Below are 17,132 nucleotides of genomic sequence, written 5' to 3'. Positions count from 1 at the left end.
ACCAACATGGCTCTCTTATGGCTGGGGAGGGCACCTCTGGCCCACATGGACCTTTTTCATCCAGCACATGAGATTTTTAAAAAATGACCCAGTCAGAGGCTGCCATGTACCCAGGTCAACTCTCTTCCTCTGACAGCATGCCTGGAAGTAAGTATGAGTGAACCTGAAGTGATGTGGAGCCTGTGCCACATATGCCCCAGATGTATCTCTATAAAGGTGAGACCTTATCCCTCTTTAGGGGTGCTAAATTGATTAGGGCACTTGTGGTATAGATAGGAGGAGAAAATAACTGGGGTGGGAGGACAGAGAGGAAAGGAGTTGACTAAGGAAGCAGAGAAATGCATACCAAATGAGTGGAGGACTGGGAGGCAGGCTGCACTCAATTTTTGTCAATATTTATTTACTCCACTTATAACTTGCTTTTTCAGTGGCTTACAACCTTTTCCTTTCCTCCATTTTATCAATTTAATTTTAATGTTAAGACTTTGTCCCCACTCCTGCTGCAGTCTGCCTTATCAAATGGTTTCTGTATCACAGAGTGGTTCTTGGGTCAAAACATTTAGATTGTCCTACTTTTGGGGGTAGAGCCTGAGGAAGGCGGGGTTTGCAGAGGGGAGGGACTTAAATGGGGTATATTATGCCATAGAGTCCACCTTCCTTAATGGATATTTGCTCCAGGTGAACTGATTTCTGTCATCTGGAGATCAGTTGTAATGGCAGGAGATCTCCAGCCACTATTTCGAGGTTGTAACAAAAGGAAAAACTGTATAGAAGTAACAACTGTTAATACATGTCTTGGCTTGCTACTCTATATTTTGAAAAAAATTATTATGAATATTATTAACAAAAAACACTAGATGCCAGATTTTAACAAAATTGGCAATATTACAATAGAGGGTTGATGTTATAGCAACAGCAGCAATGGATTGCCTAGGTAATTATCCATTTCATTCACCTTTTTCAGGCTGCAGCACACTAGATAAAGCTTCAGAAGTCAACAGTCTTCCATTAGAGGTTACCCTTCGTCAGATTTAAAATATCTCTGTGCTAGGTCTGACTGTTGATCTCTGAGGTTTTACCTAGTATACTGCAGCCTGAAGAAGGCAAATGAAATGGATAGTTACCTAGGCAATCTGCTGCTGCTGTTGTTGTAACATCAACTCTTTATTGTAATTTTGCTAATTGTTGTTAAAATCTGGCATCTAGTGTTTTTTGTTAATAGTATTGATAATAAATTGTTTGTTTCAAAATATAGAGTAGTGAGCCAAGACTCGTATTAACACTTGTTACTTCTATACAGTTTTTTCTTTCGTTACAATATCACTTTTCTGTATAGCCATCTTTTTTTGTATAACTACCTAGAGGTTGCTAACGCCAACTGTAAATCTGATTTCATTCTGACTGGCTTCCCTGACACACTACAGGGAATTCAAATATGATCCAGCACTACCACAATTCAAGCTGATGACCTAAATTGGGTCACCTTTCCATTATTTAAATAGAGAGATAACTGCTATAACTTGAGATATGGGTACACTCTGGCACTGTGGCACTCTGGCACTAGTTCATGCTCTCTCTGCTTCTATTCCTCCCACTCCTTGAATTTAGTGGCTGTTGGTATGTATTGAATCCATAGCACATTAATCCAACTGCTTTGTTCATAGCTACAAGTATGGGTTCAAACAAGGAATTATGAAATTCTGAAGGTTATAGTATATGGCAACTAGTTTGTATGGTTCCAAAAAACATTAGACTAATGTATAACTGTAAAAACATGTTTCCTAAGGGTAAGCAAATGTATAGGTTAAAGTTAAATACACCCATCCACTCTAATGATTTGTGTCAGTCACTAGATAGGAAAGTTTGCTCTTATTTACTAACTAGACATCCCACTTTTAACTTGAGGTAATATGCCCATATTTTCATTCAGTATATACAACATTTAATGCTAACTCAGGTTTAATGAAAACAAGCATGATAATTCAAGTCAGAGGACTTCTTTTTCTGACTAGACAACAGTGGGGAGAAAGGGGATGCTGGAATGTGTAGATGTGGCTCATTCAAAATATAATCCATGTACTGTGGCCACAGCAAAAAGGTAAGAATTGGTAAATGTGGCAGAGGCAAAGTTGTCATTCTCTACATCCCAGAGAGATCGACTGGAAATCTGCAGACCTTGGTTGGCCTGCTGGCCCAGAAAGACATTACACACTAACTTATATCGAGGTGGGGTCAACTCTTTGGCTCTGTTCCGGATGAGGTCCGACAGGTTTTGAGCCAACTGGCCACTATTTGCTGGATTATACTTGGTATCACTGAGGTAGCTGGCTAGAATAGATTCTAGAACCTTCTGAATTTGGAAAACATTAAACTTGCATCCTTTGTCTGGCTGGGTCTTGTAGGTGTTTTCATAGTGTGTCTCCCGGATGGGTTCAAAGAGGGGTAGTCCAGAGAAACTCACTCGACCAAAGTGCATCCAGGAGAAGCGCCTGCCTCCGGTAGCTAGAGAGCTTCTCCTGCTGGGAAAGGGAGCATTGAGGATGCTCATGATGGAGCTTCTTCGAGATGGTGGGAAAGGGGCCTTCCCTTCTTCAGTACTCTGCAGACGCAACACTAGCCTGGGTGCCGTGTCTGTAGACTGAGAGTTTCTGCGGGTAGGTATAGATCCTGCCTTCAGACCTGTGGAATCTGCATCCTCTGAGGTCATTACTTGGTTGAACTGGTCCACAGCTTCCTGGGATAGTGCTAGAGACCTGTCTGCCATGTCTGGGACATCAAGGGGGAAAAAAGAATTAAATTGGTATGCTGGCTGATCCCAATTGGAGATTCCAAAAGTGGAGAGATATTACACTTTTATCTCCGCTGTGCAAGTAAGAATTTCAATTTACACAAACAGGGCACTTTTATTTATTTATTTATTTATTTATTTTTCACATTTATATCCCACCCTCCCCGCTGAAGCAGGCTCAGGGCGGCTAACAACATCATATGTCAACAATAAAACAGTAAAAACAATCACAATCACAAGTCCATTAAGAGTTAAAACAGGTTACAATTTACAATTATTAGTGCAATTTTAAAACAACATTCTTCAGTGGTGTTGGGCATCTACACATTTTGGTTGAAGGCCATTTGAAATAGTGTAGTTTTGCAGGCCTTGCAGAACTGGGCAAGGTCCCGCAAGGCTCTAACATCGTCTGGGAGTTGGTTCCACCAGTGGGGGGCCGCAATAGAGAAGGCTTTCTCTAGTAGCCTTCAATTTCGCCTCCTTCGGCCCGGGGATTACTAACAGATTGTGCGATCCGCATCTAAGTACCCTCTGAGGAATATATGGGGAAAGACGGTCCCTAAGGTAGGCAGGTCCTTGGCCATATAGGGCTTTAAAGGTGATAACCAGCACCTTGTAGCGAATCTGGAATACTATCGGCAGCCAGTGCAGTCTTTACAGCTACGGCTATATATGGTCCTGGCTAGGGAGGCCCAGTAACAGCCTGGCCGCTGCATTCTACACCAGCTGCAGTTTCCGAATTTGAGACATGGGCAGCCCCATGTAAAGGGCATTACAGTAGTCTAGTCTCAAGGTGATCGTTGCATGAATCACTGTTGCTAAATCGCCGTACTCTAGGAAGGGGACCAACTGTCGTGCCCACCTAAGATGGAAAAAGGCGGATCTCACAGTGGCTGCTATATGTGCTTCCATGGCCAATGTGGGCTCCAGTAGCACTCCCAAGCTCTTGACTTTGGGCGCCGATATTAGTGGTGTCCCATCAAAAGCTGGTAGAGGGATTTCCCTTTCCAGGCCACCGTGGCTCAAACAAAGGACTTCTGTCTTTGTTGGATTCAGCTTCAGATGACTCAGCCTGAGCCACCCCACCACGGCTTGTAACGCCAGGGACAGATTTTCTGGGGCAGAGGCAGGCCGGCCATCCATCAGCAGATAGAGCTGGGTGTCATCAGCGTACCGATGGCAGCCCAGTCCAAATCTCCGGACAATATGGGCAAGGGGGCACATATAGATATTAAACAGCATTGGGGAAAGCACCGCCCCCTGAGGCACTCCACAATTAAGCAGATACCTCTGGAATGATCGTCCCTCGATCGCCACCCTTTGTCCCCAACCACAGAGGAAAGAGGAAAGCCATTGCAAGGCCAACCCCTGAATCCCCGTGTTGGCGAGGCGATGGACCAGCAGCTGGTGGTTGACCATGTCGAACGCTTCTGACAGGTCAACAACAGCAGTACTGCTGACCCACCTCAATCCAGTTGTCACTGGAGATCATCCACTAAGGCGACTAGCACTGTCTCTGTCCCATGGCCTGGGCGAAAGCCGGACTGGTGTGGCACTAGAACGGAAGCATCCTCCAGAAAACTCTGCAACTGCAGCACTTCTGCCCTCTCGATGATTTTACCCAAAAAGGGTAAATTTGATACCGTCCGATAGTGCACCAATTTGGCCGGATCTAAAGTTGGTTTTTTCAAGAGGGGATGGACTATCGCCTCTTTAAGAGGTTCTGGGAAAAGCCCATCCGAGAGGGACCTATTTACAATATCCCGTATAGGATACTGAAGCGCCATCCAGCAAGCTTTAATCAGCCAGGATGGGCATGTTGTTGGGTGTGCAGTTGCGAGGATGCTGTCAACTTCCTCCAGGCTGAGTGTTGTAAAACAATCTAGAGCCGATCACAAAAACAGGCACGATGCCTCAAGTTCACTTATTGTTTTAATTGTGGCAGGGAGGTTGCGGCGGAGCAACCGGACTTTATCCGTGAAAAATGTTGCAAAGGCCTCACAGCCAATCTCCAATTCCCTATAATTTCATCTGCCTTGTGGCAGAGTTGTAAGGGTCTGAATAATGCTAAATAATTGTGCCGGGCGTGAATTCGCGGAAGCAATCTTGGCCGCAAAGTAAACTTTCTTTGTGGCTTTGATTGCCATCTCATAGGATCTCATATACTCTCTATAAGATGTTCTGGTTGCTTCGTTGCGAGTCCGCCGTCACTGCCTCTCCAGTTGTCTGAGCCTCCGTTTCATCAACCACAAGTCATCAACCACAAGGGATCTGTTGAGGCTGGGTGAGTGGGCGTCAACGTGGCAGATGCGGTTCAATGTGGCCAAGTGCAAAGTAATGCACATTGGGGCTAAGAATCCCAGCTACAAATACAAGTTGATGGGGTGTGAACTGGCAGAGACTGATCAAGAGAGAGATCTTGGGGTCATGATAGATAACTCACTGAAAGTGTCAAGACAGTGTGCGTTTGCAATAAAAAAGGCCAATGCCATGCTGGGAATTATTAGGAAGGGAATTGAAAACAAATCAGCCAGTATCATAATGCCCCTGTATAAATCGATGGTGCGGTCTCATTTGGAGTACTGTGTGCAGTTCTGGTCGCCGCACCTCAAAAAGGATATTATAGCTTTAGAGAAGGTGCAGAGAAGGGCAACTAGAATGATTAAAGGGCTGGAGCACTTTCCCTATGAAGAAAGGTTGAAACGCTTGGGACTCTTTAGCTTGGAGAAACGTCGACTGCGGGGTGACATGATAGAGGTTTACAAGATAATGCATGGAATGGAGAAAGTAGAGAAAGAAGTACTTTTCTCCCTTTCTCACAATACAAGAACTCGTGGGCATTCGATGAAATTGCTGAGCAGACAGGTTAAGACGGATAAAAGGAAGTACTTCTTCACCCAAAGGGTGATTAACATGTGGAATTCACTGCCACAGGAGGTGGTGGCGGCCACAAGTATAGCCACCTTCAAGAGGGGTTTAGATAAAAATATGGAGCACAGGTCCATCAGTGGCTATTAGCCACAGTGTATGTGTGTATATAACATTTTTTGCCACTGTGTGACACAGAGTGTTGGACTTGATGGGCCGTTGGCCTGATCCAACATGGCTTCTCTTATGTTCTCTTATGTTCTTAAGTCCGTGTTATACCACGGTGCCATCTTTGAACAGGGGTGCAGAGGACACCAAGGAGTGATCTCATCAATGGCCATGGTGAGCAGATTTTGCCATAGCTCAACCATGTCCTCGAGCGAATCACCAGGGGGCCAGGGATCCCGCAGTTCCCTCTGGAACCGTATTGGGTCCATTAGGTTCCTTGGGCGAGCTAAAATACGCTCCACTCACAGCTCCACCCCTTCGCAGTCAACCACCCCGCTGAGGTCGCCACTTCCCTGTTGCCCTGGCAGCCATTCACTCCACCCTGAGGTCCGCCTCCGCATTGCTAGGCCGAATCGGAAGATCGTAAGTGTCTCTATAAAATTTGGCAGGAAGGATGCCACAGGTGGCTAAAGAATACAATCCTTAAGAACTGCACCCAGTTTGGGATATAGCTGAAAAACTACAGGTAGAAACTGCTTTCTCATTGAAGCCAATAGAATCAAATAAGAGAGAAAGGAATAAGATTCCATATAGTAGTAGTAGATATATTAATGAACATGAAGTGTAAAAGAATAAAACAAGTGGGGAAAAGCCAAATGAAACTTCTGTATACATCCTGACTAATTTCAGTGTGTCTTATTCTCAAATAATGTGTTCGGAATTAGAATGCCTATGATCACATATCAAATATCAAACACTCATTGGCGTGTTCTTCCTTCCAAGTGAAATCAGTATTTGAGATAGGGTATAATATCAGACAAGGAGCTGAGTGCTCAAAATCTCCATTTTCAGGGTTCCTTCCAGTTTTCCTTGCCTGGTGCCATTGACAGTTACTTGCTTATGATCAAGTTCTGAGTGTTTTGGCACGGATTACACATACCTCTCACTCTATACCATCTCTTCCATCTCTCTGTTTTATCCTTTCTGCCTCTACTATTTACCTTCCACAAAGGACTTCGCATTCCATGGGGCTGCAAAGGTCTTTGGAGAGATGTCTGGGAAAACTGTGCCAGCAGCCACTCACAGCTGTTTCAACAGTAGCAGCTTCTTAACAATGAAAGTGTTCAGGTATCAAAGTGGATTATAATTTTCATTTTCTTTGAGGTCAAACTGCCAGTGGGTAGGAGATGTTCTGGCAATATTTACTAGTTAGTTTATACATATGGAATAACGTGTAAAGAGTCGATGTTAGTTTCAGCCAGTTTGGATTAGGGCTATGTGGGATAGGGGTTTAACACTTCCATCCTTTCCCCATGAATATTGCCTCATGTACTGTAGTTAACCCTTTAAAGGAAAAAATGCAGGTGTCCACCTTTTGCCTGTCCTTTGTCTTTACAGGGCTAGTAACAGCAGGAGGTGGCAGTTTCCATGAGCAAAACTATGTGGGAATGGAAAGGTTAAATTCTCCTCTCCCCTTCCCATGTTGCCCCAATCTGCCCCACTCAACTGAAATTGGTTTAAAAATGTTGGGAATATGCAATCATAGATCCCCTAGCATGCCCTAGTAGGGTGTTTAGTAGGATGTTTAGGTGCTAAACCACTGCTCTCTGAGTGTACACGGGGAATTTTTCTGTTCTCATGAGAGCATGTGTCTTATTTTTCATTTGAGCCAATGGTCTCACTCTCACTACATGTTTTAGTGGGAGCTGCTGTTTTGTATATTAGAACATGGGGCACATTGAGATGCTGTAAAACAGTGGGATTTCATGATGAAAAACAAAAAACAACAGACAAGTGAGTATGCTTAACCTTTTTCCTGCCCATTGTTTTGTTCTTTGCAATCCTTCCCCCTATCTAGGTTTCTTTAGCCAGGTTCTAAGACAGGATGGAAATGACTGTCTTTGAGAAAAGTGGCTGGGACAAGGAAAGGTTGTGTGGGAGAGAAAGAAGTAGCATTTGGGAGAAGGATGTATTACACTCCATTTCTATACCAACCATTTCCCTGAAATCGTACCTCCTGCTTTCAGTGCAGGTCATATTCTATGACAAAAGTCTACAAGAATAATGTACAGTTTAAGACAGTGTTTCCCATTTGTAGGGTCGTGACCCAGTACCGGGCCATGAAAGCCTCACTACCGGGTCACAATAAAAGCCAAAGCTAGCCCCACCCCCAGCAAAGCTAGCCCCACCCCATCTCTGTGTTGTGCAGAGAGGAGCTGGGCTGCCTCTCCTTCCTTCTCCCCCGCTCCCAGTGTTTGAGAGAACAGCTGGCATCCATTGGCACTGTAGACCCACAAAGTGTTCTGCAGTGTATGAGCTTTCATGTGCCTTGCAGTATGTTCTTCTGGGGAGATTTCCCCCGGAGGCCTGGGCAGCAAAGAAGGTGTGTGTGTTTTTCAGCTGGGAGGGGCGGGGAGGGGGCATTCCAGTAGCTGGGGGTTTTTTACCAAATTACCCCTGGGCAGAATTTTTGCTGGCTGGGGTCATCTGATGGTAAGGAAGGCTTTTTCTTTGCCCGCCCCCCTCCTCTTTCTTTCTTTCCCTGCAAGTGATGCTCTGTCTATATTCTTGGTGCTGGGGGGGGGGGGCGGGAAGCAACAGTGGGAGGGCTTCTAGTGCTCTAGCCCCACTGGTAGACATTCTGGTGCTTTTTGGGCATTGTATGAGGGAATTTTGGACTGGATAGTCCACTGATCTGATCCAACATGGCTTCTCTTATGTTTATGTTCTTTCTTTCCATGTCTTTCTTTTCTTTTCTTTTCTTTTCCTTTCCTTCCATTTAATTCTTTCTCTTTCTCTTTCTTTCTTTCCTTTCATTTTTGCTGGATGAAACTTTTCTGTACATCGTACTATTGTTGCAGATATAGGAGCTCTGCCAATGAAAAGTTGGCACCTCCAGTTGTAGCCAGGTGGCCTTCTATGAGATTTCTGTGTGAGTGAGTGAGAGTAAGAGGTGTGGAGAAGAAAGAGATTATTGAAGATTACTGCAGTATATCTCAACAGCACTGAAAGAGATGATACTATGAACTTGGCACCATTTTACTGATTCTGCTTTTAACAGCTGTCTGACACCAAAATTAAACTCCTCCTGTAGATATTAAAAAGGATGAAAGTAGTTCACTGGCTAAGTATCTGCACAACAGGTTGCTTTTAAAGGCATAGGAAACACAGCCAGTAAAAAGCTGCAAGTCACTCATAAATATCCTTTTTGGGATAACTGCAGAAAAGCTTGTATGAACTTCATATAATTCATTAATTGCAGTGCAATTCTCTGCTACCCTTCACAGCAATTTCCCAGTGTTTCAACCAAAGAAAAGAATGAAAAATAGATGTCGAAAGATTTTCTTGAAACCAAGCAAGCTTGGTTGTAGCTTGAGGCAGGGTTCCAATAGTAGGAGATGAAGGAAGGACCTACTAAATGTGTCAGCATATTTTGAGGTAGAGCAACTGCCAAGGCCCAGTGTGGGTGGTACACAGTGCTGGCATTCCTGATGACAATGGCAACAGCACTCCCAACTGCATACATTGGCCAGTGCTGTTGAGGAAGGGATGTGTAAGTGGTGCAGGCAATTGAACATGGGCATTAGGAGTGCTTGCAAGCTGGAGAAGAATACACTAACAGATAGTTGCATGCAGGTGTGAGGGTGAAAAGAGAGGACCGCCCACTTTCCACCCCCATTTTGGCTCAGCATGAGTTTCAGAGACATTTTTCTGAAAATGAATTTACTTCCAAAGAAGAGGCAGGTTTGGGGGAGTGCCCTGGAAGCGACATCACAGGAAACGGTGGAGTTTTAGTTCAGTGTGCCCCGGAAGTGACATCACTTGGACCTTGACACCACAGGAAATGACATAATTCCTGTCTCCCAGCTCCACCCCCAAAGTCTCCTGGCTCCATTCCCAAATTTTAGTGGGCCACGAAGGAGAAGTGTAAAAATAACCGGGCCATGGGAAAGAAAAGTTTGGGAAACCCTGGTTTAAGACATACGAACAAAAGGACTGCCATGCTGCATCACATCAATGGTCCATCTAATCTAGAATTCTGTTTCCCACAGTGGGCAACCAGATGCATTAAGAAGGCAGGGCATGGGCATCAGTTTCCATCTATTGTAGTTAGAGGGAGTTACTGTTTATAGCATGCAATTTCCATTTAGTCATCACAACTGCCAATCAGGAATGGACCTGTCCTCTATCAGTGTGCCTAATCCCCATTTAAAGCCAACAGGACTAGTGACTATTGCATCACTACCTCCTGTAACAATAAATTTCATAAGTTAATTATTCTTTGGCTGTGATCACACATACTAAATAATGCACTTTCAATCCACTTTCAATGCATTTTCCAACTGGATTTTACTGTGCAAACTGACAAAATCCAGTTGGAAAGTTCTTTGAAAGTAAATTGAAAGTGTATTATTTATAGTGTGTGATTGCAACCTTTGAGTGAAAAAGTACCAAAGTACTTTTTTTCCTAATTGACTGCCCATCAACTTCACTGAGAACCTGCAAGCTCTCAAAACAAAGGAGAAATAGAACATGTTCTCTCTCTCTCTTCTTTCTGTATACCTGCATGATTTTATAAACCACTATCATTTCCTCCCTCAGTTGCCTTTTCTCTAAATTAAAAAGCTCCCACATCCTTAGCGCTTCTTTGCAGGGAAAGTGCTTCAACTCCATGGCTGCGGTCACACTCACCATTAAATCCATCCCTAACCCGTCGCTATTATACCCTGCAGCTTTTTACAATGAATTTCTTGATCAGACATCCCTCCATCCTTCAGTTATAAGCAGTGTTGGTCCTGTCGTTGGTTGATCAGAGGTCTCAACCGGACCTCATTTTTTGAGATGGCATTCCGCACTTGTGCAAGCGCAGTAACGTGGGATATCGTGCTTGGCTTTTTTAAAAAAAAAGGTGCCAGCAAAGGTGGGCGATCTGCCCCCCCTCCCAATTTAAACACCCGGCCAGGGAGGGGAAGCCTGGGAGTTCTCTTTGCTGTCTCTCCGCCTGGTGGGGAGACAGCAAAGGTGGGTGATTTTCCTCCCCCCCATTTAAACACCCCGCCGTGGTGTTTAAATGGGGGGGGGAGCACGGCAACTCTCTTTGCTGTCTCTCCGCCTGGCGGGGAGATGGCAAAGGTGGGTCATCTTCCTCCCCCCCCCCCACATTTAAACGGGACAGGGTAAAAGCCGGAATGGGCTGGAACAGGCTGGAATGGGCATCAAACAACGTAGACTGTCACAAAAAATGAACACCCCGCCAGGGTGTTTAAATGGGGGGAGCACAGGAACTCTCTTTGCAGTCTCTCCGCCTGGCAGGGAGACCACAAATGTGGGTCATCTTCCTCCCCCTCCATTTAAACACCCCATTGGGGTGTTTAAATGGGGGGGGAGCACGGGAGCTTTCTTTGTTGTCTCTCCGCCTGGCGGGGAGAAGGCAAAGGTGGGCGATCTGCCTTTTCCTCACATTTAAACACCCCACCTGGGTGTTTAAAGGGGGGGTGGGAAGCCCGGGAACTGCCTTTGCCATCTCCCTGCCTGGCAGGGAGACAGCAAAGGTGGGCGATCTGCCTCCCCCCCCTTCCCGTTTAGGAAAGGTCCCCTGTGCAAGCACCAGTTGTTTTCAACTCTGGGGTGACGCTACTTTCACAAAGTTTTCACGGCAGACCTTTTACAGTGTGGTTTGCCATTGCCTTCCCCGGTCATTACACTTCCCCCCCAGCAAGCTACTCATTTTACCGACCTTGGAAGGTTGGAAGGCTGAGTCAACAATTGCTGGCGCAATGATATCATTTGGAGTGGGTTCTCGCAGGGAAGCGGATGTGCGCTTGCTACGAGTCGACTACAATGGAGCGTTCAAACATAGAAAGTATGCACGGGAGTCGTCGGAAACATTCTTGGTCCAGATTTAATTTACTATCAAAAAAGTCTGCGTCCCGTCCTAGTCGTGGCAGTGTGGGACATGAACGAGCCAATGACCATTGCCAGATGCCGATGTTTGGACAACCGCATAAAATCCGACATGGATCTGGCTTTCATCCATGCCCATCTTGTCAGTTTATGTGCGTCTGACCTCGGCCCTCGACTATTTTTTTTTACACTTTTCCACCCAGTGCTACAGTATCTTTCTTGAAATACAGCACACTGAACAATAAACTGTATTGACACAGACTGCACTATAGATCTGTATTGGACAATACCATACTGGAAGATGTGTTTTCAATCCTTTTCCTAATAATCCCTAGAGCAGAATGTGCTGTTTTCTCCACTGCTATGTACTAACATTTTCAGCAAGATACCTAGCACAATCCTAAAATCCTTTTTCTGATCAGTCACTTCCCATTCAGACCCCATTTAAAGTCAGGATTTTTTGAACCAATGTGCCTCACTACACTTATTCAAGAAAAGGAAAACAGAATAAATGATACTTACCAAAGACAAAGAAGAGAGACAAAAGGGGAGGGGAACAGTAGTGAAATAATTTCTGAGCCTCCTTCTGCTTTTGTTGGAACTACAAGCAAGAAATATGAATTACATGAAAGCAAACAAGGATACCTTTCCCAAACCACACAGATGTTAATCAATTGTTGCACAAAGATAAATAAGTGTTCATTTTTAGATATTTTAAAGCAGTTTTAATCTTAGTTTTTCATCTAGTAATTGCTTTCTTTATAATAACAATTTTAACTTTAGATGTTTATGAATTTATGCAAATATAATTTGCTAATTTGGAACAGAAACATCTTGCATTTTAGTGAACCTTTTAGAATCCCTTAATACATAAGAATTAATGTTTAACTGCCTTTAATGGCCTTTTATGCATACAATAAAACCAGTGTAACACAGCAAATGAATAATTCCCCTATTTCCCCACCCAACAAATGTTTAAAATAGGGTTGCCAATCTCCAGGTGGTGGCTGGAGATCTCCTGCTGTTACAACTGATCTCCAAACAAATAGAGATCAGTTTACCCAGAAAAAAAATTTGGACTCTATGGTCCTAAACTCCACCTTCCTTAGGCTGTACCCCCCCCCCCCCCCCCCCAAATCTCCAGCTATTTTCCAATCTGTAGCTGGCAATCCCTGTTTAACAACTGTTCTCATAATTTCCTGTTAATTTGGGTATTTTATTCCAGTTTAACTAATCTGGAGTCTTCTTACTATCCCTACATGGGGAATCTGTATTTGTAGCTGGACAGTTGTCCCTTTTGCAATTTTAATTACAGTGAGTGCATGGTTATTTTACATCCTTACCACAGTTGATACAATGATGTGACACAAGCATGACTGAAGTTCAAAGAAAATTGGTTCCCATTAAATCTTGTGTATACATTTAAAAGATCCAAAGTGTGCAAGTAAATATACACAACAGCAGAATGCTAAACTCAGTCAGCAAGAATGGGCAAAGGACATGGTTTTGAGTGTGTAGTCTCAGACATGTTGCCTCCCAGCCCATCTTACCTGGTCACAGTACAGCCTTATGCAGCGGCAGTGGGCTCACTGGAAGAAGAGTTCTACTGGAATCATGAACTGAAGAGCTCTTTAATACCCATTATCTTACTACAGCTTGCTCAGGCTTGTTGCAGGGACCTGCTGAGGCCCTCACCCCTTTACCTCCCTGGCTTCATAAGCTCCCTCCTTGATGTGGTAAATCATGGGCTGTTTGATCTGGCACTTCAATGGGAGAGTCATCAAAAGCACTGCGACAGGACTGGGCAGCCTGCCACCCGAAATACATGGTCTCCGTGGAGACTGTATCACTCATGTTATTTTTGTACAGTGTTTGAGGAGACGGGAGCCATAGTACTTCCAGGCTTCATTATGCTGAGAAAATAATAAAGATTTGGTTCTGTAGGAACTACTAGCTGTTGGAGGTTACTGAGGCATGTGGCTTATCCAGGCACGTTCATGATAGAAATGGATGTGCTTGTTCCCTTGGTAGAAATCTGGAAATACAAGGGGAACCTGTCTTTGCAGCTGTCTCCTTTTTCTGAGTTTCTCTGTTGTGGTTTTTTACAATTGTTTTCAAACCTCTTTTTTGTTTGTATAGAGGCTCTACTGGTATTAACTGAAGTGCTACAGATCTCTCTCAGCTAATAAGATCTCCCTCAGAAGGATGGGGCTTCCTTGAGCTCGTGGTCTCAAGCTGACTTGTCTCCTCAGTTTGAATTTGGGATGTTATCTTCCAAAAGTCTCAAGTTCCACTACAAGCCCAAATCTTATGTCAATATAATGTTTTACTAGATGGCCACATTATGGAACTACGATTTATTTTATGTATTTAATCCTATCCTAGTCTTCAACAAGCTGAGGAACTGAGACTCATGCTTCAATATTTACATAATTAGCTGCAGATTCAGAGAGAGCATCAGTAGGAAGACCTTCTAATGAATTATCAGTAGCATCTGCCAATGGTAAAAACCAATTAGACAATGGAATTTGGAAGGCTTGTGGAAACTCAGTATTGGTTAGTGGGAAATAATCCCCAATTTTAGATGGTTTAGAAAGACCACCTCCATTTCTCTTCCATGTTTGCAAGGTCTCATACTTTCTGTCCCCGCCCCCCCCCCCCCAAAAAAAAAAGGTAGCAGGCGTAAAAAGGAATAACAATATCCCTCCAAAAGTTCAGAATCAGTTTCCTATATCAAAGTTATTTTACACTTCAGAAAACTTCAAGGACTTCCTTTGGCTACTTGCCGTTTCACAAAAGCCAACTACAGTATTTTTTGCACCATAAGACTCACTTCCCCCCCAAAAAAAGTAGAGGGAAAAGTGTGTGCGTCTTAAGGAGCGAATACTGCAAAAAATTCACACAAATGCCTCTAAATTCACACAAACGGCTCTAAAAACTAGGTGCGTCTTATGCTCAGGTGCGTCTTATGGAGCGAAAAATACGGTAATTATCCAGTTAGGCAAGTATAGAGCTTGATTGTGGTGCAGTCAAATTATTCTAAAAACTATTCTAAAATAGCCAGCTCCTCATTAGAGCAAGGAAGAGATAAAAACTGTTAAAATAGTAGAAGCAGCTTTAGAAACTACTTAATGTCTTTGGAGCTGTAAATTCAGCTGTCTGCAGCGTTGCCCAAACTGGAAGCCAAGTGCAAATCATACATCCAGATGACATGCACTGCTCCTTTCCGAGTGTAAAGGTTAGTAAGGAAGACATTCACAAGATGGCCCCTCATGTTATTATAAACATTGTTATGGATTCCAGAACATCACAGCTCTATATAACTCATATTCAGTTTCAAAGCACTGCACAAAATAGATTATGCTGTTCAGCTATGCCATTTGTGCCTGCTAGATAGACTCTGACCCTTAGCAAGGATTAAGACCGACTAGGTGTGTCAGCAGTGTGGCTCAAGTATTTTAATATGGTGTACCTGCTCACCTCAATTTGGCATCCTTTTTACTCTTTACCGGGGGTTTCTTGTAAAAAAGACCAGCAGAAACTTATTTGCATTTTAGGCCACACCCCTTAATGCCAAGCCAGTCAAAACTGCAGTCCTATGCATTCCCGCTAAAAAAAACCCTTGCTTGGTCCAGAGAATTTCAAGATCACTATAAAGTGGAGATGACCATTGCTTTGTATGGCCAAATGTGCATTTCTTTCCTCTACTCACCATTCCCCATGATCAGCTATACCTCTGTATTGTACTCTTCAGCATAATCTCTCCATCTCCCTCCTGTGAAAAGACTGGCAGTTCTGGAGGCAGGATTATTTTGCAACGATTAATTAGTGCCAGCACCAGTTCTGAAACTTGTTTTCAATACTGGGAGTTGGTTTGGAGCTCATGCAGAGTGATTTTACAACAAGCACTTATTTACTGAGGATTACTTGTGGGGGGGGTACAACACATTTCTGGGAATGTCTGGGAATCTAGCTGTCCAGAAATTGCACAGATAAATACCTAGTTCTGTCATCTGATAAGAAGATAATTTTACATCAGTCTTGCATCTTGAGTCACTTCTTTCCCAACTTTTAATCATTTTCTCCCAGGACACTGTGATTCCTTGTATGGCATCCTTCATTTGCTTTGGGATGGTGAGGCCAGCTTCATAGACTGCTATGCTGCAATGTCTTCTCTTGTGACATCTGAATGCAGTCCCCTGCTTCCTGCCTGGCTGTCAAAGCTGTGATGAACAAACATCATCCTGCCTTGACATGCACATCCTAATTTTGCTGCTTTATTGATTTCCTGCACATCTTCACAACCACTCTCATCCCTTCTCAATTATGTTAAGCCTTCACTTTTTAACTTTCTTGGTCTGTTGCCTGTGAATTCTCCCAGCTATTTCGCCAATCTATAGATTGATGCTTAGCCTTCATACATCTCCTCCCCTTCCAACTGTGTGAACAATTGCTTCTTTACCATTCATCCCCTTATTGCTCTGTTTAGATGGGGAACTGTCCTAGACTCCCCATATGAAGGCATTATTCTTGCCTATGTTTGTTTGTTCTCTGTGTCATTTTGGGTGTGTTTGGACTCTGGAGCCCTCACATAGTAAGACTCATAGGCATTGTATGTTTATTTTGTAGGGAAACTTTTGTTTTGTTGTTGCTAGGTGACAGGGAGGTTCTCAAACTATGGCATTCTACTTTTAACTGCTTGTTTACAGTCAATGCACAATTAAAGGGAGATAATGTCTGAAAATTCTTAGGCAAGTCCCCTGGCATTTGGATTTGAAGGTTTCAGAACCAGTTACAACATAGTAGTATCCTCTTACTGTTTTTCTTTTCTCAGTCAAATACTACACTCATTTGTGACAAGGGAAATTCATAGTTCTTCATTTTATCACCCCATTATGTGAGGTTTTCAGGTGAGGGCTTGAACTCAGAGATCAGTCTCTAGCAGGAGCTATTCAACTGGGTCATGGTTGGTATTCCTGCAAAAGACAAAAAATAAGCCTTTTTTTAAAAAAAATGCATGTGTGAATCTGATTCCATATCGCTTGATAGTTCTCTATCAGGTAAAAAGGTAAGCGTAGTCCCCTATGCAAGCACCAGTCATTTCAAACTCTGGGGTGACATCCCATCATGTTTTCATGGCAGACTTTTTTAATGGGGTGGTTTGTCATTGCAGTCCCCAGTCATCTACACTTCCCCCCAGCAAGCTGGGCACTCATTTTACCGACCTCGGAAGGATGGAAGGCTGAGTCAACCTTGAGCCAGCTACCTGAACCCACTGGGATCAAACTCAGGTCATGAGCAGAGAGCTTGGACTGCAGTACTGCAGCTTTATCACTCTGTGCTACGGGACTCCTGCAAATGGGCAAGGATTAACAGATACACTGCATAGTATGTGGGTAGTAAT

At 43.7% G+C, this 17,132-nt stretch overlaps 2 protein-coding genes across 2 annotated transcripts in view; one reads left to right on the top strand and one right to left on the bottom strand.

Annotated features, from left to right (window-relative positions):
- The window catches only part of IPP (intracisternal A particle-promoted polypeptide), a 523,673-nt gene that overhangs the window by 204,466 nt on the left and 302,075 nt on the right, over positions 1–17,132 (top strand). The gene's annotated exons all lie outside the window — the stretch shown is intronic.
- DYNLT4 (dynein light chain Tctex-type 4) lies at positions 1,856–2,764 on the bottom strand. The gene has a single exon (XM_060233305.1). The coding sequence runs from the start codon at positions 2,762–2,764 to the stop codon at positions 2,057–2,059; it is 708 nt and encodes a 235-aa protein (XP_060089288.1). The 3' UTR covers positions 1,856–2,056.

The sequence above is a fragment of the Heteronotia binoei genome, chromosome 2 (genome assembly GCF_032191835.1).
Source record: "Heteronotia binoei isolate CCM8104 ecotype False Entrance Well chromosome 2, APGP_CSIRO_Hbin_v1, whole genome shotgun sequence".
In the NCBI taxonomy this organism is placed as follows: Eukaryota; Metazoa; Chordata; class Lepidosauria; order Squamata; family Gekkonidae; genus Heteronotia; species Heteronotia binoei.
This window is presented reverse-complemented; position numbering and strand designations above follow the sequence as displayed.